At 39.3% G+C, this 24,702-nt stretch overlaps 4 protein-coding genes across 4 annotated transcripts in view; 1 reads left to right on the forward strand and 3 right to left on the reverse strand.

Annotated features, from left to right (window-relative positions):
* Positions 1 to 2,768: 2,768 nt before the first annotated feature.
* Positions 2,769 to 4,037, reverse strand: LOC140935479 (uncharacterized). Its single transcript, XM_073385061.1, has one exon. It carries the CDS (start codon positions 4,035 to 4,037, stop codon positions 2,769 to 2,771), a length of 1,269 nt encoding a protein of 422 aa, XP_073241162.1.
* Positions 4,038 to 7,921: 3,884 nt separating this feature from the next.
* LOC140934320 (uncharacterized) lies at positions 7,922 to 8,971 on the reverse strand. The gene has a single exon (XM_073383967.1). It carries the CDS (start codon positions 8,799 to 8,801, stop codon positions 7,935 to 7,937), a length of 867 nt encoding a protein of 288 aa, XP_073240068.1. The 5' UTR covers positions 8,802 to 8,971; the 3' UTR covers positions 7,922 to 7,934.
* Positions 8,972 to 10,368: 1,397 nt separating this feature from the next.
* Positions 10,369 to 14,445, forward strand: LOC140943035 (large ribosomal subunit protein uL29m-like). The gene is made up of 6 exons (XM_073392072.1): positions 10,369 to 10,442; positions 10,540 to 10,652; positions 11,154 to 11,214; positions 11,855 to 11,951; positions 13,821 to 13,865; positions 14,204 to 14,445. The coding sequence occupies exons 1-6, from the start codon at positions 10,369 to 10,371 to the stop codon at positions 14,390 to 14,392; spliced, it is 579 nt and encodes a 192-aa protein (XP_073248173.1). The 3' UTR covers positions 14,393 to 14,445.
* An 845-nt stretch (positions 14,446 to 15,290) lies between these two features.
* Positions 15,291 to 24,702, reverse strand: part of LOC140943025 (pleckstrin homology domain-containing family M member 1-like) — a 50,101-nt gene continuing 40,689 nt past the window's right edge. The window contains exons 10-17 of the mRNA XM_073392061.1: positions 23,829 to 24,110; positions 22,733 to 23,073; positions 21,344 to 21,542; positions 19,932 to 20,173; positions 19,027 to 19,158; positions 18,119 to 18,205; positions 17,413 to 17,496; positions 15,291 to 16,448 (exon numbers count right to left, since the gene is read on the reverse strand). Coding sequence (XP_073248162.1) covers positions 16,314 to 16,448; positions 17,413 to 17,496; positions 18,119 to 18,205; positions 19,027 to 19,158; positions 19,932 to 20,173; positions 21,344 to 21,542; positions 22,733 to 23,073; positions 23,829 to 24,110 — 1,502 coding nt within the window. The 3' untranslated portion in view covers positions 15,291 to 16,313. The remainder of the gene's footprint in view (positions 16,449 to 17,412; positions 17,497 to 18,118; positions 18,206 to 19,026; positions 19,159 to 19,931; positions 20,174 to 21,343; positions 21,543 to 22,732; positions 23,074 to 23,828; positions 24,111 to 24,702) is intronic.

A 24,702-nucleotide genomic window follows, 5' to 3' on the forward strand; every position in this document is an offset into this window, starting at 1 on the left:
AGCTCACGCCTATTTATAGCTCTCTTCTGATGTAGACAAAGAGGACTTAATGAACAAATTATTGAATAATATTCAAGTAATGATTTTCAGCAAAAAGGACGAGGCATTTGAACGGTAGAAGTCGGATGAGCAAGTGCCGAAGATAAAGAAAACTCGCGCAACCATTGTAAAGCTCCGAACATGAATTGAGCGTATTCTTTGCTTCAGTGGAAATATCTAGCTTTTTACTGTGTGAATCGAGCTCTGATGGTTGACGACATGTTAATTGTTCACTTTTCATTCACAATTTATTTGAAGAACAATCTTCATTTGCATATCATGACAGTACAAACAGAGTTACACTTCAAGGAGTCTGGCAAACCGCAAGTCGTTTTGAAAAGACCTGCATTTTGATTCTTGATCATTTCCGTGTGTACCATCTAACAAATGGGTATAAACTATAATTAAAATAATAATAAAAGACTGCGAGACTGCGAAGTTTTAAATCCAATGGTTTTAGGGCCTATATTGACCTGTATTAAGAACTGCTGTTGTCTTGTAAACAGTAAATTTCCGTGTCATACGGAAATCTAGCTTTCTCTTGATAAAGTGAAAAAGAAATTAATGCCCGCCACGTGTGCTTTGTACATCTGAAGTGACTATTAGTAGGGTCCTTAGCGGTAGGTCGTTTTAAAGTACTAAACCTCAAGATGGCGTCTCTAATAGTACTTACTTCCACAAAGAATAAATTGTACTGTTGCCAATGAAACTGTCCCCCAAAACTCTAGAACGATAAAGGTTTCATGGTTGTGTCACTCCTTATAGGTGTAATGAAGGGTTGACCTGGTCATTTTCGATACTGAAGTTTCCGTGAAATTTAGATGCCCTTTACTTTTATCGAAATTTCTTGCGTGAGGGTAAACAGTTAACCTATATAAACGTCCGTACATACACACAGTGTTTTAAATCAATTATCATTTTTAATTTTTTAAATTTAAACAGCTAAGCAACCATGCAAACAGGGTGTAAAGCAAATTTTGTCCAATCTACAAGTCATGTTCGTTTTCAAAAACGCCTTGAAATGACCAAATAACTCAACAGTCAGCTATAGCATGTAAAAGCCAATAAAAATTAACAAAATACACTTCGTGCTTCTTAACTCTTAAAATAAACAATTCATTCACATGCGCCAAGTCCAATAAAAAGTGCAAGTCAGTAATTAACGTCTGCAATGATTAGAGTATCATTTCAAAAAAATGTTAAGGCAACGCCAACACTCCTGGAACGCAAACTCTCAAAACAAATGTCGCATTTATATCATGTTAAAAATCCAAGTAAAATTTCCGCTGCCAAAATTCTCTCAAAATGAGGTTGATACTTCTTTGCTTTAGATTGAGGCAGTAATACTGTGTATCAATTTGACCTCTAATTTTAGCAAATTATATATCGGTTATTGACAGTCATTACTCTTGTTATGAAGGGTCACGTCTCAAGGGTGATTATTTTTCATGTTGATGAATCAGAGCATACGCAGAAGCTCGCAGAGTCTGGCATGAAAACAATGCAAAAGCTACTTAAAATTAGCAATTACACTTTCAGGAGCCCAAAATTTAAGTTCCAAATATTGTGAAATACTCTGTAATAGAAAAAGTGCTTACTTAAAAATAGGAGTATTGAGGATTCAAGTATTAAAATAAATCAGAGGCCACCCTAATACGTTGTTTCCTCATTTGTTATCTAATATTTTATTGCGTTGAGTCTGATTTGCTCACTGAATCGTCTATCTCTATATTGAAATATATAAAATCATTACTACGTTTTGGGTTGTAGAATGAAAATCTCCCAGATAGATTCATTTAGTTGATTGTCATCATTTCAAGAATTTCACTGCCAGAGTGTCTGATAAAGTTTTGTAAGGTGACTCTAACTTTTGAGTCTGTGGACGAAATCTTATGATGTGACCATTCAAATGAAAGCTCTCTGCCTGTACTTACACATGATGCTATTTGTTTCTCAAAATTTTAGAAAATGAAATTTGGAAATTTGGTCGAAATTTGCCTTTGGTCACATTTGGCAGTAAAAGGGTTAAGTAGTAAATTCATTGCACATACTTCTATAAGCCACAACCGTGAGCAGGTAGATTCAAACTTTTAAAAACAACAACAGTACAATAAATGTGTAAGCCTTTACTCAGTTTAATAAAATATAACACTCTCTTTTCTATTCAATATTGCTCGTCGAAAAAATACAAAGGAAACTGACCGCTGAAGCTAATCCCTCTTAAAGAGTCTGGCTCTGGGCATGAGAGGTAAACATCAAGCTGTCACTCAAGTACTGTAAGTTCTCTGTGAGTTTGGGCAAGTCAACCATAAAACTCTCGGGGCAACATTGCAAGGAATCTAACTTTGGTTCCTTTCATTTGTTCTTTCCTTCGTTCGTTCCATTTAAAAATTCATCGTCGACTCATGTTTCTGCGTCACATGTATGAATATACTTCTGATATTTGACTCGCTGAGGGAGGCAGGTGACACTTATACGAGAAAATTGTTAAAGATCAGAACGACCAGTTCAACACAGAGATAGTGCGGTAACGGGCAAGGAGACATTCTCATACATTTTTTTGGCACTTTCAATGAGCTGTTGGGATTTTTGCGTTCTTGGTCTTACGTCTGCCGATAAATGGTAAAACGTCGTGGGCGACTGATATCCCAACTAAGCGACTGATATCCCATGAGTAATATAGCTTACTTAACGTCACTCAAAATTCATTTCGTTTTCTCATACAGTTGTCAGTCCGCTGTACTTTTTGGTTTTATTCCCAGCCTCGTGCGTCCATAAGTGTAACTGATATTATAATAATAATTTTCATTCTGACTCTTTTCTTTTTTTAGTCCGTCAAAATGATTGTGCATGCGACTTTTCCCATCAGGCTTTGCGAGAGTTTCAGGATGATGGGCACCATTCCCATCATGCATCAGAAGCTGAGGTAGGGAAAGTTCGGACGAAGCCCTGGGTAAGTTCGCGACGTTCGGTTGCTTCTTGTTCTTGATATATGGAAACCTCGTGACTTTTTTACTACTTGGATCTGAACCCTTGGTATGTTTACCACTGTAAAACGCATTTTGAGCAAGAGTTTTTCCATGCGATGTAGCATTTGACTTTCTAGTGAATTCATTTAGAAAGGCCCGTTTGTAGTCCCTTCCGAAAATAACTGTGTCTGGCTGTTCTTTTAGTTTCGACTGGATGCGCGCGTTTTTTTCTGTTACTTGAGTGATAAGCGCTTCAGCTTCCTTGCAAAATTTTGCGGTCTGTTTTTCCAGACGCCAAACGGCTCTGGGGGCGAGCTCGGGGAAGTTTTGATTCTTAGAATTTCTAACAGGAAATTCACTAAACTGGATTGCTGGTGACATGGGGAATGTTGTTGGATTCAAGCGAAGAGCATTGCCTACGTAATCTGCCCCAAGCATAATCGTACTTGTAGTGTAGCTCTTGCGAGCCGCGACTTTCGATTTGGTTGGCTCTCCAGGGAGCGCCGTGGTTTCTGTACTGCTACACTCATCCGCGCCATCCTTTTGATTGTTTCTAGTCATGATTGAACCACTCTCCAAAAATGACTCAGACGACTTGTTTGATTTGTCGTCAATGTTGTCTTTATTTTCTTGACATTTTTCGTCCATCCCTAGATCCGCCCCTATCTGGCTATTGAAGGAAGCTGCCTCATCTGCTGTCATTGTGACATTATGCACAGAAACGCTAACTGCATCCTTAACACCCGCATCGTTTTCTTCATGTTCAGATTTTTCAGACGTATTGGTACCCTTAATGACGATATCCTCGTTACTTGTTTTTTCCCCTTCTTTTAAATCAATCTCGTATTTCCTTTTTTCCCTCTTACGGCGCCGGGGAATAAATTTCACTTCGACCAAGCTGTTAAAGCGAACTCGTTTTATATGTTTAGCCGAGGGTTTTTCAATGCGGAAGGTTACTAAGACTGTTCTCAAAGAAGACTGATTGCTGTCTGTCAAAATTTCATCACAATCTTCCTTGATTTCTCCCATAACTTGACGAACTTAAAGCCCTCCTTACGGCAGTTTCTTTAACCAAGTTTAGTCCGGCATCAGTTTATTTAATTTGCTGGAGTTTTCACCTGTAAACTTTTCTGCTTGCAGCCTGCAAACCTTGACAATGTGCACAGTTAAAATTTGACCAGTCTTTTGCACCGGTTGATCTTGTTCATGTGTCGCGTCCTGGACAAATCCGAAAAAGGTAGTGAGTAGATTTGCTCTATACTGTTCTTCAAAATGCCGGTTGCACTGGACAAAGATTTCTAAAGAAGGAATGGAATTAAGATGATTATATAGACTAAAGATGGTTTCATCCTGTTAAAGGACTGACACTTTCTGGTTCACAAGCCAATCGCGTCATCTTTCACTCTGTTTCAGTCAGATGATCCTTTTCTGCGTCTTAAAGCAGCGGGCTCGTATGAATTGATCTAGAAGAGTAAGAGATTTTATATACCTCTTCTGAAGATACAAATCTCTCGTTCAAAAGCACGTTCCTCTTGTAAAGTCTAGACATAACTCTTGTCTTTTCACTGTTTCCTTTCCATTTTTCGCCGCCAGAATTTTGCGTCTTTGAAGTTAAGGCACTCGAGAGTTATGACGACAAGTATATACAGTAGGTAGACGTGACATCCCGATATCTTTTCGTATAATTGCCATGAATTTGCTGTTAATGTGTTACTTGCGCAAGTACTTCCCACCAAAGCAGGTGAAGCGTCAGGTGGTTTTGTCTCTCATCTGTTACACAACGCGCTAATCGTTACTGAATAACTCGCTATGCAGAGGGCAATACTTAGCTTATTTCTCGACCGGTCAATACGGTTGCCGCTAATATTGGAAAGGTTAAATTATAGCGAAATTTTGCACTCAACAAAATACGTTTTGAGAACATCTTTTTTCCCCAGTTTTAATTAAAAAGGAAGGTTGCAATTAGGCCTCTTAACAGCGTGGATATTTGGCTCCCAAACAAAAGAACGTTAGAAATAAATCGGCTTTCCTTTGCACCACGCCAGTACCCAGAAACACTTTTGAGTCATTACTTGACTACATCACCATCTTGACTTCTCCAAGTTACTGTGACTGCAGAAACCATCGTCTCAAAATTACCTGAACTTTGCTTCGAAGTTCATGACTTAAAAAACGCGTCAACTCTTCTGGGGCTCATTTGAAGTCAATTAACCTCAACTAAATTCTTCGTAATTAATTGTGGCCCTTTTTTGAAAAACAAAGCTTTCTTTTGGTAGTTTGTAATTATCGCGTACTAAAACAAACTTGTCAAAATAAACACTGGGTTCCTTTGAGATTTACTGAGCTCGCTGAACAATCACAAGCCAAATCTTAATTCCGAGCGTCACGTTCAGTCACTAGCTGAAAACTTTAAGAAATATTAACGAAATACTCTTACTTCTGTAATCGCAAAAGCCTTAATAACGCTGCTGCGTACAACATATTTTTACCTACTTATAAAAGCGCAAGTCCAGTGAAGATAATTTGTAGTTTAAAGCAAAAAACAGTTATCGCCTTAAATTTTCTTCTTAACAAGTCTTAACCTTTTACAAGCAACAAGGTTCAAAATATGCATTCTTTTTCCTTCGCTCAAATTTAATTTAAACCATAGGAAACCTTACGGCACGAGGAGAAATGAAACCAACACACTAGGTTATGCGACAGCTTAACAGCCAGACGCGAGATGCCACTGAATCTCTTTACTTAACATCGAGTAAATTAAAGAATATTTATATTGCCGACCTATGAGTCACCATTAAACCATTCAATACTCGTTCCGCCCTGCTGGCGCACGTCCGCCTTCCACCCCCCAGCATCGTTATTAGGCACGCGCAAACCACACTTTACGCTTGAACGGCGGCATCTACTCCAGTACCATATCAATGCGTAGTTAACTTTTTATAACGTGAGGGGCTGGGGGGGTAGTACACAGTTAAGGGATCTCTTTGATATCTCCTTCTTGTTACACTACAGTGCTCGCCGGCCATTTTACAACGAGGGGGAGGTGAGGAACTGGGTTATTACACAGTCAAAGTGGACCTCTGAACAGGCTATAGTTATCTCCTTCCTGCTAAAATACAGTGCTCGCCGGCCATATATATTGATTCTACCATTAATGACACCAAAAGGACAACGATTACAGCCTACATCAGCGCTCACCTTTGCGCGCGCCTAAAAAAAGGTTAAACGCCTTTTCTGCTGTAAGCATTACAAAGGTGTCGCGTTATAGAGGTTGGTTTTGACAGATGAGGGCTTTTTCTCCTCAGACTGGGAGCCTACAAGAAAATGGCCTTATTGGAGATTAACAGATAAACAGAAGAAGCCATCTCTTGACAGAAGACTGAGTATAGTGAAAGAGAGACTGATTAGCGCGGAACGGAAGATGCATACACAAGCAATGGTAGTACACAACGTTACATTATGATTACAGAATTGCGCCAAGAACATTCATCTACGTCACAGAATCTTCTAGTGCTACCAGAGTCTTTTTGTTCAGTGAGTCAACTTTGTAATAGCAACCAGTAACTGACCGCACCGCGGGCTCCACTGGTCACCAGTGTCGATTCATGTAGGATTTGCGCGGACTATATCTCTTTTAAGGATAATAATCGGCACCACACCACTCATTGTGAACTTAAAAATTGTTAATTTTTACCTCAGTTGCACGTGTCTCATTTTATTTCACTATCTGTTACACCCGCAGATTGTAGATCATTAATGCTTGAAATAACTCAGTTTCAATACGTACTTTAAATGAACATTTTTCCACACAATCAAATGCAGGATCAGTGCAACAGCATAAAATAATAATTTATGTTTTATATTTTTTCACGGGTCTAAATCATAGGTCATATATTTTCGATAATCAATTTGTATTTTTTTTTCTCAAAAACAGAACGTCATTTTAACTTTTTAATTGGTATGTTCCAGGCTCCAAGGTAATATGTGCAACGCTCGTGATTACTAGTGAAAGGCGTGGGGGCTGATGTTTGCGAGGGAATGTTTTCGCAACAGCTCTACTATTTAAGAGCCTGGAACAGGCTATTTTTACTGACAACTTCTTTTATCCCGCTTTGCGGTAACAACTTTACCAGCAGCAAAAAAACTACTGTATTAAGAGCTTAAATTTTAAACAATAATAAATAAATCTAAATATGTCTATTCTCTGTAGTTTGGTTGCCTATTAAACTGGATGCTACATAATCAGGTTTTAGATGAAGCAATATACGCATGGACTTCTTCGTTACGGGTAGGACTAAATATATTTGCTATGCGCAAATCAAAGTTGCTCCTAAAAATGCATAAAATTGGCTCAAAATATTGCAGCCAAAATCTGAAAGTTCGATTCCAAGTTACACTAGTTCTTGGTAAGTCCTATAGTTGCTAGACTTTGGGCGGGTAAAGTTATAAGAAGTTGATCCTTTCTGAGAAATGCTCACAATCGCAAAAATTGCTCCAAAAAATACCGAGTATAATTTGAATAGGCCTTTAATTGGACTTTAGAAGACCTCCATCTTTCCGAGCATTTACCTATTGATATGCGTCATACTTGACGTATTCAGAAGTCATACCATATCAGAATGGGTGCGTTGTGTTCTAGGCTATGCCCCTAAACTGAATAAACAAATAAATAATAATGACTCTGCTCTTTCTATGACTATAACTACGGTGTAAATATATATATCTACTACCACTTTTTGAAAGTATCTTTTTTGACGTAAAGCTGTGAGCTACTCAATGTCGTGAAGAAGCAAGGCCTTGAGCTTGTCCTGAACAATGACCGTGAATGATACATACAAAGGCTTTTCTGTTTCTTTATCATATAAACACGTTGGGGACACGAACGTTTTCTTTTCCGAGAAAAGTTTTCCAAAACTTTGCGCCATACTAATAAAGAATGCTACTAGGAATCAGTGAAGACATAGATCGTCCTCGTCTTATAGGAGGCGTTCGATTTGATCGAACGGTACTGTCTTTTGCTGTCCAGGCATTAAAAGGGCTCCAACCGTCCAGATTGATCGAAGATAACTCGCTAAATTTAGAGATACCTTCATCACAACTTGGCTTATCTTCAGTCGGTTTTTCATCCCCAATGATGACCGAACTGTCTGAAAGTCTTCTTTGCAAAACTTTTTCGGCTTTTTCAGTGGGAAGAATTTTTAGAAGGTCGTGTTTCTTTTCCTGTATGACTGAGGCTTCACTGATTAGTCCACTGTCGGTTGCAGATTTACTACGGGACCTTTGAAGCGCTTTCTCGATCGCTTTTTTGAGGTCGGGCGTGTAAGGAATCTTCGGCAAAACGCCGAGATCAAGTCTCGGTAGTTCGGTCGGAGGCCGATGATAAAATTTTAATTTGGCTTCGACAGGAGGCGTAGAGGTTCCACCATTCGGGGCATTTTCGTAACCTCCGAGTTTCTGACGCGAAGTTTTCTTCAAACTGCTTCCACTTTTGCTCGGAGAAGTATTTCTCAGAGAATTGTCCGAAACAGTACAATTTGTTTCCGAGGCCAAAACAATCTTTCCTTTGGCCACGGAATCAAAGTTTGGTATTTTCCTATACCCGTTCTGTTTCTTCTTACTTCGTCGCTCAACAACGGTGCGAGACCTCTGATTTGGCGTTTTCTCATCGATGACTTTAGTGCGGGCAGTTTTGCATTTGCTAAGACGATCCCACTTGCTTGGAATGAGAAAAATTTCGTCTTTTAAGTCAAACCGCACTTTCTTCGTCATTTGTTGATTCTTTGTCTCTTCCATGGCAATGTATATCGCACACAAAGCTTGCAAAATATTTCAGACACTTAGTTATCGCCACACTCCATTTTAACAAGCTTTGAGAGTCTTTTTTGTCCTACCAGCTTACATGGTATCAGATGTGGCTGTGGCGCTGAGAAACTTACATGATGCCAGCCGCACTTCAAAAGTATGTAAACATTTTATCAGTCATATTTCACCTTGTGTCACTTCGTACAATGGGCAAAGCTCTTAAACTCTCTGACAGGATGTGGATAATTTATGAGAGATGAAGTGATTCTTAATTTACGTAACAGAAAGCCCGTATGTACATGTAAAGAACTACCTTTTGTGTGGACATAATACCAATTACAATTAGTAAAAGAGGGCCTCTACAAAAGTAGTACTCAGAGATTTTCAGGTAAGTAAAACCAATTAAAATACTAGGTTTTTCTTGACAAATGACTTAGGTTTTACCATACAGGACAGGATTCAACCAACAGCGTTGCTTAAAATATGTTCAATTATGTATGTGTTTTCCGACTTTTAATCTGCTAACAGCTTTAACCTGTCAACAATTTTGATTTAGCTTTTAGTACAAAGCCCACGGGAAAATCTTTTGTCGTTCTTCAATGGACTTTAGTCAGGTCTTAATGAAGTCCCTCGAGGAATAAGACTCGGAAATATTACGTTTCGCTTTTATTTTTTCATTATCACTTGGTAGAAAATTAGACGGGCGAAAAAACGAATATCATAGCTATATCGGCTTTTACTGAACACACAGTACTGTGTAAAATAAACAGGTTTTAGAAATATAAACAAGTGGCGTACAAATTCGAATCCGTTAATTAGTTTTCTGTGGTAATCTTAAGCTGTGTAAGTTCCGTGTTGCTATGAAAGACGGGGTGCACAAATTTAATTAGTGCCGCAAAAAAATCATCCCTTCGCCGCCTTTGCTAGTTCGTTTGGACCGATTTAAAATCAGTAAAATGAGTTTCTAAGAAAAGACGCAAAAACTTCTCTTTTTCATCAGTTTGCATTTAATCTCATTAGTCATATGCTAACTTAGGCATCGAGAAAGCCCGGTTTAGCGGAATGTTACATCACGACTGATACTGTACTAGGGCAGTAGGTATAGGATTTTGCTGTTTGTATGAAAACACCACTACTCAAAACATTTCTGTATATCATATACCAGTTTACATTTTATAGAAAGTCAAATTAAATCTGTTGATGCATCCAATATACCTTCCGCTCTAAATTTATATTTTTGGGGCCTTGCGTGATGTTCCAATCAATGAGTAAGAAAAAAACATACGAAGAGGAAGGCCAGACAGATGAAAATATTACCGAAAAAAAAAATTACCGAGAATTGCGGAGAAGTTCACTTCCTTTTCGGTTTCATTTCATCGACCTTATTTATGACACACAGAATAATATCAGGGAACGGCACCCAGAGAAAAGAAGAAGAAAATATAGAAGTATCAAAGTCACAATGACCCACGGGAGCGGTACTCGCTGAAGGAAGCCACGACCGACCAGCGGTTATTTTTTCTGCGCATAAAAATGAATGCGTAATACAAAAAGCAATATGGCGGTCGCTTTGCACAGAATTCGGTTCTTGTACAAATTACGTCCATTTAACTTAACAGAATCCTTAATCAGGTATGGGAAAGTGATTCGTATGAAGGGAGAGACTTTCTGCTTGTTTTTCATACTGTGGAGAATTAATTTGATGAAGTTTTCATTCCCTCACATGCAGAGCAAGTTGTGTTCGTTGCCTACACAGAAGTCATGCAGTGTTTGGGCTGGAAGAATTTTTCCCTCCGGGAGTGATCGAGAAGGGAGAATTGGCCCCAGAATCCGTCAACACAGGTATTTGTCTGTATTTAAGATACCCCCTGAGCAACTTTTGTTGCCTCCCACCCTCCCCACCCTCCTTGAAATTATTTGTCGAACAGCGGCAGGGGTACATGTATTTTGCAGAACGCACAAATGCAACGTTGTATGCAGAATGCAGAATGCCAAATGACTCTGAAGTTTAGTGATTAGGGTTAGCAGACTGAGTGAATCAAGTTTCAGGTCAATTTTCCCGGTATTACGACTCTAAATGGAACCTGATTTACTCAGTTTCCTAACCCTAATCACTAAACTTCAGAGTCATTTGGCATTCTTCATTCAGCGTTCTACAAAATACCTCTGCCGGTCGAACAGTGGATAACAACCTCCCGCCAAGCTGCGGTTATCTTTGACTTGGCTACAGCATCCCCTCAATATCTCCCACGAACACTCAAGAGATGATAGCTATCTTTTGATTTGTTTGGCTTTACTAATAGCTAAAATGTTAATATAATAATCCTATTGTGCACTTTGAAGGTAGAAAGTGGCGAGCCGGAGAACTGAGGGGCAAGAGTAATGAAGACCTTCACAAACTTTGGTAAGAAGCAATTTCACTATAATTGTCAATTTTTGTGCAGGCGTAAGACGAGCAGTCTTAACAGTTTAAGGTTTAACCTGAGAAAATGTTTACCAAGGAGGCATTCAAAGAGTAGCTGTGAGGAGCAATGATAAAGGGTCCACCGGATCGATATATTGATTTTGCTATAATATTGATTTTCTGATTATAATCAGAGGCATAGGGATAAGGTGCTTCTGTTATAATGACATTAATAATCTTTTTCAGTGATGAAATACATACAAGAACTGTACTATGTCCCCGATTAGTAGGCCTGATGGCAAGCTAGAAGAGTAGACACTTAAATAAAGTTGTTGATTGATTGATGACTATAAAAATTGATTAACCAAACCATAAAGCACAAAAAAATGCTCAAAAGTTGCTTTTGTCTGTGAGATTTGGTGACCCGAGATCGGGTGATGTATCTGCAAGAATCCTGGATAATCCAGGAGAGTTAACATACGTATGAGTTATGAGATTGAGAAAACCAGTTTAAGAATCTTACATGTATAATCCCACTGCTTATGCTCACAGTCAGAGCTCACAGCTTAGTGCATTAGAAACTTTGGGTTACCACTTCTACTCGGAGAGGATGCCTTTCAATCACACACTTATTTTGCAGGTATGTACTGCTGAAGGAAAGAAACATGTTGCTAACTTTAAGACATGAGGCGAAGAGACAAGGAGTTCCAATGCCTTCTCCAACAAGATTACACAAGGTAAGAGGAGGATAGCCTGCATCACAGCTGTATGTAACTCCAGTTTGTCCAGGAAGCAGCGCTGATATCCTTGTTGTTGGACTCCCAACGGATTTAACGAATTATAGGAAATGTGTAATCTAACTCTAGTTAGGAAATCCAGGAAGCAGCGCCAATATCCTTGTTCTCAACTCCTAATGGATTTAAAAAATTTTAGGAAATGCGTAATGTAACCCCAGTTAGTGACGTTTACAAAGCAGTGCCAACATCTTTCTTCTGGGCCCCCAACAGACACAATAAATTACTGAAAATTCCAGGGTGGAAAGAAAATCATTTTTAAAGCTTGCCATTTGGGCAAGCTGAAGCTAGCATTTACTAGCCCAGATGTCATTTCTGCTAGCCCCAAAACCTCTTTGTCAAGCAGAATTGATTTCACATTTCTTGTGTTATTCGAATCCTCAAAGAGCATCAATTTCCCGTCAGACAAGTTAAAAACAGATTTCACTAGCCCAATAGCAAAATCCACTAGCCCCAGGCTATCAGACACTGCTTTCTTTGCACGCTGAAATGCGCTTTAAATTTCCCTTCAACCTGATTGTCAAATTCACAATGGCATTTTTATTAGGACAATTATGGAGTGATACAAATCCTGGTACACTGATCAGGGCCCAAAACAAGGATTTTGGCACTGTTTTGCAAACAGATTTAACCACAGGTTTAGTTCCATCTGTGGCTCAGGGTAGAGGAGGAATGATGCTTTCAAAATGCAGAGAACTGATTTCAGCTTTCAAACAAAGGTGTTTATTATAATATGATTGCAAGAGTGGCTGCATACAATAGAATCAGTAGATTCCCACTGTACTTTTATATACTGTACTTTTCAGGGGCTGGTCATTCATGATCTATGGGGGAAGGGTGGGCGGCCATTTTGAGAAAGCTTAGAAGATATCCAAACCGACCCCCCACTTCATCCTAGCTTTTAAGAAATGACCCCCCATAAATTTTACATATTGTGAAAGTGACCCCCCACCCAATTGCTGTAAAAACTACAAACATTCTAGTCACAATTCATGCCCAAGTACACCACATACTTAATCAACAGTCTTGTTTATGGCTTTCACATACAATTTCAATTTATGCTCATTGCTGCTTCGTACTACTAGAAATAACCCTCCAGGAAACGATCCCTTCTCCAAAAATGACCCCCAATAAACAGTCAAGATTTTGAAAATGACCCCCAGCAAAATGGCTGGCCCTGCCACACAGGTAATAAAGTACAAGCCCCTCAGTACAGGAAATCATTTCTGTGCTTACTATAATATTATTTCCTCGAATAATAGTTCTCGCTTAATTAATCGCCTCCCTCGAATAATCGCCCCCCTTAGACGGAAATATTTAAAATAATGCCCCCCACCCGTCTCACTATCTTCTCTTCCTTTTATCCGCTCCCTGTCAAGTTTAAGAGCAATGAGATTCAGCAAAACTGATCAGTGACAATTCAAGCAATGAAAATTAATCAAGGAACTAAATTTGGAACACTTAAAAAGCCTGTGCTATGTTCAGTTTTTTTTTTACATGATTATTTTTTTATTTAATGGTAAAATAAAACAAAATATTTAGGGCACGACTTCCAGTGAGCAATAATGGAAATAATAACTGCCTCCCTAAAATAATCGCCGTCCCTCGAATAATCGTCCTCTTTTTTGTGCAAAAAAGAAATAATCGCCCCCAGCTTTTATTCAAGGAAATACAGTATTTTTGAAGTCAAGTTAATAATGCCACTCAATAATAATATTTTCTGGTACAACTGACATTGAGATTGCAATAATATTCTTTAACAATATTTTTGTAAAACATGTTCTTTTCTCATTCACGTCATTTTGCATTTAGGTCCAGAAATCAATGGCAGCCATTAAGACAGTCATTGCAGAAAGAGTAAGTTTTGGTTTTCCTTGAGAATTATCTTTACAGATACAACACTGATGCAATTAAATATATAGAATACTGGTACTTTTCAAATGTTTATTGTTATGTTAATAGGCCATTTCCGAGTTCCCCCGGGCCTCTGTATCAAAACAAGGGTGGGTGCTCAGCCTTTGATGTGGAAATCTTTTTTCATTCTCATACAAATAAAACTCATTTTCAGAAGAAAGGTTGTGCAACTAGCCTCATTTTGAAACTGAGGGTATTTGGGAACTCGGAAGTGGCCTATTGTGAAAAACAGTGTCTTTGTTTACAAGAAAGGCAAGTGAATTTAATAATTTTATTTCCAGGAGAGATTATTAAAAGTCTTAGAACAAGAAACATGGCCATTTGACGCAATTGAGGAGGAGCAGTCAACAGCAGATGTGGAACTTGTCAAAGAGGATAGTAAGGTTGTTGTAAATGATGATGAATCACAACCAGGATTTTTCAACAAACTGAAAAGAAAACTTTTACCTGGAATGTGGAGGACTACATAACTATTTAAAGAATTTTGTTGAAAGTACAGGTGTACATGTACGTTGAGGATCAACTACCATCTGTGGCATTCAAATCTACTGTTGTTCACACACATTCACAATTAATTGAAAAGGAAAACGTCTGGTTTGGAGTTAATTAATAGACTGACATACGAGTACATGGCTCAAGTATTGTCTGTGACATGGTCTCCAGTGAGTCTACTGTTGATCAATAATTGCAAGTCATTCAAAACATTTTAACATAACTGAAAAGGAAACTTTTGTTTCAAAATGGGTGATTGCACAAGGATTTAGTGGAAAATTATTCATTTACTTCACTGTTCTACATGTATGTACCTGTAGAATGATTATTGTGGAAGGCAATGTGTACCAGACAGAACTATTCAAAAGTAAGCAAGATCTAAGATGAAGATCACTGTTGGCTCTACATACCTTGTACTACCCTCTGTATTAACATTTATGATATGACTTTGTACATGTACAAAACTATTATTTAAGAACAAGTAGGGTTCAACTTCTACTGTATAAAACATTTCTAAAAGCTCTGGATACAGATGTTCATATTCTACAAAACTACAAATTTGATATGATAAACAACAACATTAGTTTAGTATCATTCCATGTTGTTGATCTGTCCCAGATAGTAAGCAGCAAATGCCAGCTTTTAAACCCCTTGACCACTGAAAAGCGGTGATGTGCTTGTGGCATAAACTATATTGCAGATTGTGAATTCTCTATTTTCGAATTCCCCATAATACACTCTGTTTGCCCCCCAAATTCTGCATAAACCATTGTTTTGAAATGCTCCTGGGAGTACTGCATTTTCCCAAGAGCATTTGAAGACAATAACTTATGCAAAATTTGGGGGGCAAACAGAGTGTATTATGGGGGATTCGAAAATAGTCAATATAAGAGTAATAAAGGTACAGTAAGATGCCATTGCATGAGACCTTGTGTGCATAGATGCACATCATATTATAAGTAATAATTATTTTGTATAATTTCTCTTGAGAACTACAAAATTTTTAGGGGCCCTGTAGAGCAATAAAATCTTGTGTGAGTCTTTTGTCAGTGTGCTCTATTTTTTGTCTGTGGAATAGACTAGGAGACTGAGCCTAGGCTAATACAGGAGCAAAATGATTTGATTTGCAGATTCATTACTAATTCAATCTCAGATTGAAGCGCGTCCCCACACTGCCATGCCACTAAGGTGCGACAGCCATTGACTTAATGTGCTGATTTATAAGGCATCCCTGTCTCTGCTCTGTCACATAACCAATACTAGTCAGCAGACTCAGACTGAAGTGTCTTATTTTATTTATTTATTTGCCAGAAAAAATATTTATATACATACATACAGACATGCAACAGATTACAAAAATGTTAGTTAAAGATTATAGAAACGTAGACTATAAGTAAAAGAATTAAAAGTATTTTTCTGGCAAGGAAGCTCAAATTGAAACCATGGGGCTTATTATGAGGTCCCTCCCTAACCGCCCTTTACTCCGCCCATGACCACTGCTAGTGCAGTCATCTGATTTGTATTTTCCCAAAGCAGTTTCAGTTTTTTTTTTCAGTTTCCAAAGCAGCACATACCTCTGCTCTGACACATGACCAACACTGGTAAGCAAATGACTTAATTTGCAGATTCATCAATGCAATCCTCATATTCAAGTGTGTGCCTCCACTCTGCCAGAGACCAAGGCAAGTAAGTCGGCCATTCCAAACTCTGTTTCCAAAGCAGCACATTTCTCTGCTCTAACATTCGACCAATACTGGTCAGCTTATTATTTAATTTGCAGATTCATCGATACATCCTCCGATTGAAGTATGTCCGTCCACTCTGCCGGCGACCAAGGCAGGCGAGTCTGTCATTTAATTTCCAGATTCAAATGAATGATTCTGCCTTTACTTTGCCCAATCACCAAGGCGAATCGAATTCCAAAACAGTAGCGGTGATTGTCTTTGCAGTTTGCTGTTTTCTCTTCCTGATACACTTGGGGCATTTTCTTTCTGCAATGCAAGCCTTGTGGTACAGGGCTTTGCACTTTCCACACTAAAACAGTCAAGACCAAAACAACTGTCACTAAAGCAACCACCAAAGAATCTTCTTTTTTTTTCTTTTAAAGAGAAAGCATGTCTATTAACATCAGGTACAGTAACAGAGAAAACAAACTACAACCTTTACCTTGTTTTGAAGAGCTAGTGGGATGTTCAACTACTTTCTTTAAGTAACGAAAAATCACTTTTGGGTGTTATTTATTGGTGAACTTACGCAATAGGATGGCAGAAGAAAGAAGACGGCAAACCGTGTGTGACAAGCGTGACAATAATTATGTTTGAAAGAAAAAAAATCCGCCAAACATCACCTTCCTTTTAACAGATCTTTTTGTAAAAGACCTGGGGCCTGTTTCTCGAAAGTCCCGGTAACGTTTCGGGCCGCGAAAAGCTGTTTTATGTTTTCCGAGTTTGCATTTACAAACAAAGTTTCAATAATTTTTGACTGGTTCGTGAGTTAGGAAATGTGCTACTATTCAACAGGTTTTGATTTTAAGATTTATCTTCAGGCCCGAAAATTTTGCGGGCCTTTATAGAAACGGGCCTCAGAGCACAGTACTGTTAAGTAAACCTCACGACAAAACAAGCAAGTAATACTGTCAGAAGCCCTGTCACTTTTGTCACAAACAGACGTGCCTTTCTCCTCTTCCTGACGTCCTGTTGCCTGAGCCCACTATTTCCTTAACAAGTGCATTGCAAATCTTAACATCTACTTCCTAGGCTCTTACCTGGGTTACGGTCGTTTCGCCTGCCAGTTATTTTGCTAACGTCTTTAAGTCGTTTCGCTTACGTTTTAGGACAGTTCGCTAACTGCTTTCACCTGATCAGTGGCTGAAAGAAACGAGGTGTATACCGATGAAAAGTGCTCGTTTTGCTTCTTAAGCAGAACGACATAAGACGTTAGCAAATGGAACGTTGGCGAAACGACTCAGGGTGGGCGAAACGACCGGGGTCAGCCTTACCTGAGTAGTTGTTGCTACTTCAAAAGGATAAATGATCTTCGAGTTGTTACAAATTTCGCAAAAGAACCCTTTCTGACAACAAAGCTGTGTGTGGGATAAAGAACAACAAACGTGAATTTACTCTCTTGTTTTCCCCTTTTTCTAGTTTTATCCACTAGTTCCTATGAAAGGTCAACAAGTTCCCCTTGATCGCTAGACGGATGCTTTCACATTGTTTGGACAAACCAAAGTTATATTCGTAACAAACCATCTGTTTCACTTTTGACAAGAAGTGTTTTGTACTTGCATTGACACGACTGGTGGCTGCTTTTACCTCTTGATGAAAAGCACCGTTACTTGAAAAAGTTAACCTTACCTTTGTATTTTCAAATGACAATGGGTGAATATCAAATATTAAAATTGAACGATGTTTTAATAGCGAGTAGCCTCATCAGGTTATTTGTCAACTCGCCCGAACTCGAGTTACACCACCTGAACTTTATACGCTCAAGCACACATCTAATAAGCATTTTTAAAGACACTTAAAATGCTGGTATTTGTCGCTCCTAAAACGCAATTCTAAAGGTGGTTTACGCGCCACGATTTTTCAGCCCGAAAACACAAATGCCGGTCTTATTAAAGGCCGATTTTTCATTTTGCTCCTCCCTTCAGATAAAACGATCGGTCTGATAAACTGTAGCATGCAAAGTGACCGCCGCTGGCTTACCTTACACTTGTAAACATGTTTGGTGCAATGAGCAATGATTTTTTTCAGGTGATGAGCAAGCTGTCCTGATTGTACTTGAATTAAATCCTGAAAATAAAACGAGTCGAAACAAGAAATCCCTTGAGCAAAGTCCTAGAATACTACCGTTCTTTCCTGAAGCCAATTCCCTATTCTTTACAAAGGTTTTCCCTTGAGAAAATTTACAATCGAGCAGAGTTTCTCCGCTGTGACAACTGTTTCCAAGAAATTTCTTCTACTTATACAACAAGTTTCTTCCTAGCTTTTGTAAAAACTACATTAACTATGGGGTATGACTTGGGTATTGATCAATGTCTTTGAATCAGTGTAGAACATTCGCAACAACAATAAACTGCAGTAATTTTCCTTTAATGGATCAGGCGTCCATTTCTCAAAATTCCCGAAGAGTTTTCGGGCCTGGAAGGCATTTTTTCTCGTCAATTTGTTAAAGATCCCTGGGAGTTTTTGTGCAAAGTACAGCAATATACTTCTCGATCTTGCAAAGTTTTCAATTTTTTTTTTTCATTTGAAGAATTTTATTAAAATCATATTTCTGTTAATGACGTTTGTCCACCTAAAGTTGAAATTGTTTTTTTTTTTTAGTTTTGAGAAACGTACACCAGGAGAGAGAGTCTGATAGACTGGGTCAGTTTTATAATCAAGGTGCTTCCTCACTCAATGGGTTTTTCGGCTTGTAATGACTATATGCAGACGACAAAGCAGTATTATAGCAAGAGTAAGTGGAAAAATGGGGGTAGCCATGCGATCATCGAAGATAAATACGCTACGCAAGGAGCATCTTTTATTGACATATCGCTCACGTCACAGTGAGCAATGTAGTTAAGGAATTTGAAAAATAATACAAAACATTTAAACAGGGTATCGCTTACCAGCAACGAGTACTGATGAATATCGTCCCAGAGATATTCGCGAGGCCATATTCTCCTCCTCACTTCATCGGCTATAGGATCTTTACATGTATATACGAATCCTTTTAAATGCTGTAATTGTGATCTTAGTACCTATTATAAAATATTGTTGGCAGGTATGTTAGGGTAAAGGTTAGGGTTAAGGCTAGAGTTAGGAGTAGTGGTTCTTGAACAACGAATGGACAGATCTAAAGACACCGACACCGTTCAATTCACTCGCAGTTCGTGCTGAGAGAGACTCACTCCACCTCCATTGTTATAACAGACTGACTTAAAACTGTTCGAATTTTGTTTCTTTTCTTGGAATTAAAAGAAAAGATTTGAAGGATCAGACATTGACACGCAGTCGCGCCTAGTTTCGCTTTTTAGAAAATTTCCAGCGCACCGCCATTTTGGATAACTGATGATTTTCAGCCATTTTCGGTTACTGCCTTTGTTTAATAGAAATCCATTGACTTTTGCAACCATAAAATGGCAAAAACCGTATCCTTTGGTGCGACACATACCTATATGGCTTTTATTAGGGGGTATACGATCCCCTCCCCCCTCGGGATCCTGGCAAAAGCTAAGGGTAAAGATCCTTATTTTACGCCGGTAACTCGCGGAGGCCGACGGTGTGCTCATAAAGCTACACGGAAAGGACAGAAGTTGAAACAACAATTTTGAGGTCACAGCTGGGAATCGAACGCAGAACCTCTCGCACAGAAGGCTGCGTACTGCCTGCTAGTGCTAATTAATCGTTGCCCCTCCTGGCAATAAACGCGATTTAAACTCAACTAGGACGCCACTGTTTTCCAGTGTATGTTTGCATCAATTTAGTGGGGTACCCGAAGCCTGTCGTAAAAAGGAAAGAAATGTTATTGTACCATGACTTCACGCAGTTCCTTGATGACATTGTACAGAGTTGGGTTTGTCTCGTCAATATTGAAAAGCGGCTCCTCTTCAATGTGAAGCAAGAACAACTTGCAGTGTTTGGCAACTTGATGTTTCCGAAGATCCCAATTATGTATGACCCGAGCAGGTATAACATGCTCTTCGTTCTCGTGACATTCAAAGCAGTAATAACAGGCGTCGTATGTGCAAACTTTGAACTCTCCATAAATCATGCCTGCAAAATAGACAATATTATTTACTCGAATAAGCATCGCAGCACTTATTAAATGAAATTTTCACGCCTTAGATGCGGCGCTTAATCGGGACGGCGCTTATTCGAGTAAATACGGTATTCGTTCCAAATATTTCTCCGTTTCTGATTGACTTTAAAGGGGCTGTGTCACGGCTGTCCTCACTCCTGATCAAAAGTCCTTGAGACAGTAATGCAGTGTTCATAATTTTCTGTTATTTTTGGATTCCCTCATAAAACAGTGCATCCTTTTCGAAATTTTCTTGCGGTTCTCCCTCGCCTCACCCTATACAAAGTGAAACTCAGGAAAAATTCTGAATACTTTCGTCCAACGTTGTATGTGGGGTGAGGGCAGAGGTTGGACCTGTGTGAATTGGAAAACGCCCCAGAAATGCAAAAGTATCCCAAGACTTAAGTCCATGTTAACAATACCGGTAACGTGTCCTCATTCGCTATGGAACTTGATGAATTTCTTGTGAATTACTAAATCACAGCTTCGTGTCCAACGGATATGTCTCCCAAACATCATATCAAAAGAAACAAACAATAAAATTAACTTTGAAAAGCTGTTTTTCAAAACCCACAATTGCAATCCGTTTCAGTCTTCTTTAAGTTTGTCGATCCCTGCCTTGTTTTGTATTTGTATGTTGTGTTATTTATGCTTTCTTTTCATGTTTTGAGTGGTTATTTTTTTGGTGACGGTTTCCACTTTCATAACACAGCTCCTTTAATCCCGCCGGCTAATTCTTCATAATCTGCTGGCGCTGACCAAATTTGGACGGTGCGGGCACTATAAATTCAATTACATCAGTCACTCTCACGTCAATAATGATATATTGCCAATGTACAATCATTGACGTCACGCAAGACAGCGGGGCGGCAGCTTAGCTGCATTTTTAAGTGTGTTCGGATAAGATGTTTCAATCCCCTTAAAACGTTGTAAGTAATAAAATACAAGCTTTTCTTACCAACATATGTGTTGTGGTTCAGTTTCATCTCTGGTTTAAATGATATGTTTCCTTTGTTCAAAGGAAAATTAATTGCAACCAAGGATAAACTTGAACCACAACATGCACATTTAGCCCTGTACACTCCTTGTTCGAACTCTTGAGGGTGGGTAAAGTCGAAATTCAAAGAAAAATATCGTTGACCTACCTATATTTCGTCCGCATCCTTTGCACTGGTAGTTCTGACTGTCTAGTCCTTTCTCGTTGGCTATTTCAGTCACTAACACCATGAGCTCATTAGTTCGGTCCTCACCATGCGTTGAATGTACGGATCCACGCTTTGGAAGAACTTCAAAGCCCGCGGCTGTGATGCTTTCAGAAAAGTGTCGCTCCTTTGTCTGTGGGATCTTAAATATTCGGGAGATTCAGTTAGAATTACGGTAACTGCAAACGACAAACATCAGCTGGTTAATCTTAACGGCAATAAAGCAGCTAGGAGAATTGCTATTCATCCCTGGACGTGACTACTACGTGATAGAAAATTTCATGAAAGCAAGGGGACGGCGCAAGAATGCTTTTATCGTACGTTTAAGTGTCATCAGCCGCGTTGATGGACCATTCGCCATTCGCCACTTTAGAAGCGAGAAGGAAATGGAGCCGAAATGTGTCCCGCAATTATTTCGGGGATCGTTACTGGGGACGCGCCGGTCAGCAATTGGCCAATTTTTTTCCGTGTCCTTGGTAACAGTCCCCGAGGTCTTTGCGAAAGTTAACTCTCCCCAGTTTCTTTCTCATTTCTCAAGTTGCAGGCATAACAGTTATTATAGAGCTTTAGATTCTGAGACGAGGACGGCTACGAGTACGAGATTTTCTCAATACTAAGTAGTGCGCGCCCGTGAACCAGCGTCATTTTAGCGGGAAAACGTGAGAGCCGTCGTCATTCTACTACGAGTATTAGCAAGAATGTCGTAATGGCGGGAACAAGTTATCAAATGTAAGAAGTTTTATCATTTTGCTATCGGGAGAGGGCTTAACCTCCTTCAGTATAAATAACCGTACTAACTTTTTTGGTGAAAACAGGTAAAATGAAGCTTTCTGGGATGTCTTTTTTTGGGAACACGAGCAAAAACGTTTAGTTAAATCTTGCACTCGTCTCGTTCTCGTCCTCAAATCTAAAGCTCTCTAATAAGAAGGAGCGAGCTTGGCCCTAATCACTGTATTTCGGTGCTTAACTCTGAACTCAACTTTATTCCTTTTACAATGCAATTTTCTTTCTCTGATTTTCACACTTTCTCAATAAATGTGCCTAATAAACGGTTATCTACCAGGAGCATTAGGTTGTGTAATAATCATTAGGTGTCCAACATTATATTCTAGTCACTTGACTACCCAGTTAACCCTTTATCTGCCAGATCTAATAAGCAATTCTCCTTTCTTGCTGATATACATTTCCTTGATCACAACTTAAGAGAATTTGTTGTTAAATGAAGATAAATCCTCTGGCTGATGCGTTTTCCTATTCTCACCACATGTCTGTTGAACAATGCATTGATATTGTAAGGAGAAGTTACAAGACAATCACTGAAAGACATTGTACCTCTTGAGGTTGAGTAGGTGTGGGAGGGTCCTCATAAACAGGCGCCTCAAACCTATTAGGGCCTTGAACGGTATAGTCCTTTAACAAGGTGCGAAAACTTGGTACATTTTTTAGTCTAGTGGGAGACGCCGGACGTAAGGTGTCCTCTGGTACCACTACTGTCCCTGTATTTCCTGCCTGATCAATGTTTCCAACAACGCTCATCTGAGTTTCAAAGGCGGATGACCAGCCACCAGCCATTCCCAGCTTGTTACTGCCCATCAGTGGGGTTGGACTGATTGTATTGCGTTTGTTCTCTTGTTGAGATGACGTTTGCACAGTAGCCGAGGACAGTTCACGACCTAGTAGATAAAACGTATGAGAAACCCGCTTGTTTTATAAGCTAACTAAATTTAAGCCTCTTCTAGGCGTTCAGATAGAGGAGGCGACGTAGAGAGAAGTGAACCAGAAAAAACAGCGAGCTACCACTCTTCCGCTTTTTCCCCTCTCTTCTTTCCATTTCGCGACACTCGGCAATCCTTACCGTAAATAATCGAATAAGCGCCGAGTAGCGGCGCTTAATCTATCAGTTACGGTACCCATGAGATTTCCGACTGGATGGATTGTGTAAAAGGTAAGCAACTAAGGTTTAACCTTAGAACGGTTTTCAACAACAAAACATGCACCTTTGTTCAAACGCTGGATAGCGCTATCCACCGGATAAACCACTATCCAGTGGGAAACCAATAGGCCTTTTGCAATACAATGTAGTTGGTCACGCCCCGATCAACTTTCTGTAAACACAAAAATACTTCGCCTTTGGAAACTTTTGTTAGTAGTAACCGAAAGAGCATATTAAAATTAAGGTACCTGTAAGTTTTCAGCAGTATGTGTCAAAAGTAGCGATTGCAAATTTCAATATGCTCTTTCAGTTAGTGCTAACAAAATTTTTCAAAAGCGAACTGTTTTCGAGTTTACAGAACGTTGATCACGTGATCAACCAATGCAAAAGGCCTATTGCGTTATCCACGTGATCAAGATTTTATACCGTTATCCACCTTTGCGACAATGAGACAAAGTGTCTCATACGTCTTCTATTAGCAAAATCATTACAAACACAGACCTCTCTCATCGTTTTTTTGGGTAGAGGGTCGCTGATCTGGACTTTTCATCTCTCTTTGACCTGCCTCTCTACCAGCTGTCTCCGTTTGCTGCTCCACGAATCGACGTTTCATTTCCATGCTATCCTCAATGCTGCCCCCAGCAAGTTCGGCCACTTCCGCATCACTGGAACAGGAGCTTGAAGTTTGAGCTGCAATGGATCGGGACACCTGGGGACTCACCGCTGACGGGGCTGGAATGGTGACAGGAATAGTGGACGGGCCATGACCCTCTACACCTGAGAACAATCCATTGCAAACAAACGAGAAAGATGAAATGATGCTTGCAATATTGCAAGTGGAGTACAATACTCCGACAGTGGAGTACAATACCGTGATGACACTACAACCGATAAAATTTCACATCCAAATTTCGATCACAATTTAATATGAAATGAACGAAATAAATTTCAGTCAATCATCAACTCTTGTTTCTACTTCAGGCTTTGCTTTGACCCCAGGTGACCTCACGTAAGAAAGATGACAAGGCTACCATCCAATTGGAGTCTCTGAGAACAACAGAATTGTCTGTAATTGAAAGGTTACCTAGAGAAATGTCCGTTATAAAGAAGTCTCCATATTAAAGAGGTAGGAACTGTAAGAAATTGGGAATCTTTGGATCCAAGAGAACTGGCCGTAATAGAGTGGTGTCCGTTCTATGATAGAGTTAGGAACTGTATGAAACGTGGAATCTCTACGATCAAGGCAGCTGTCCGTATCATAGAGGTATGAACTGTATGAAGTATGGAATCTTTTGGGACCAAGAGAACAGTCCATAATAGACAAGTGTCCCTGTAGAGAATTTGGCTGTAGAGCTGTCTGATGTTCCAT

This window comes from Porites lutea, chromosome 1, assembly GCF_958299795.1.
Source record: "Porites lutea chromosome 1, jaPorLute2.1, whole genome shotgun sequence".
Taxonomy (NCBI): domain Eukaryota; kingdom Metazoa; phylum Cnidaria; class Anthozoa; order Scleractinia; family Poritidae; genus Porites; species Porites lutea.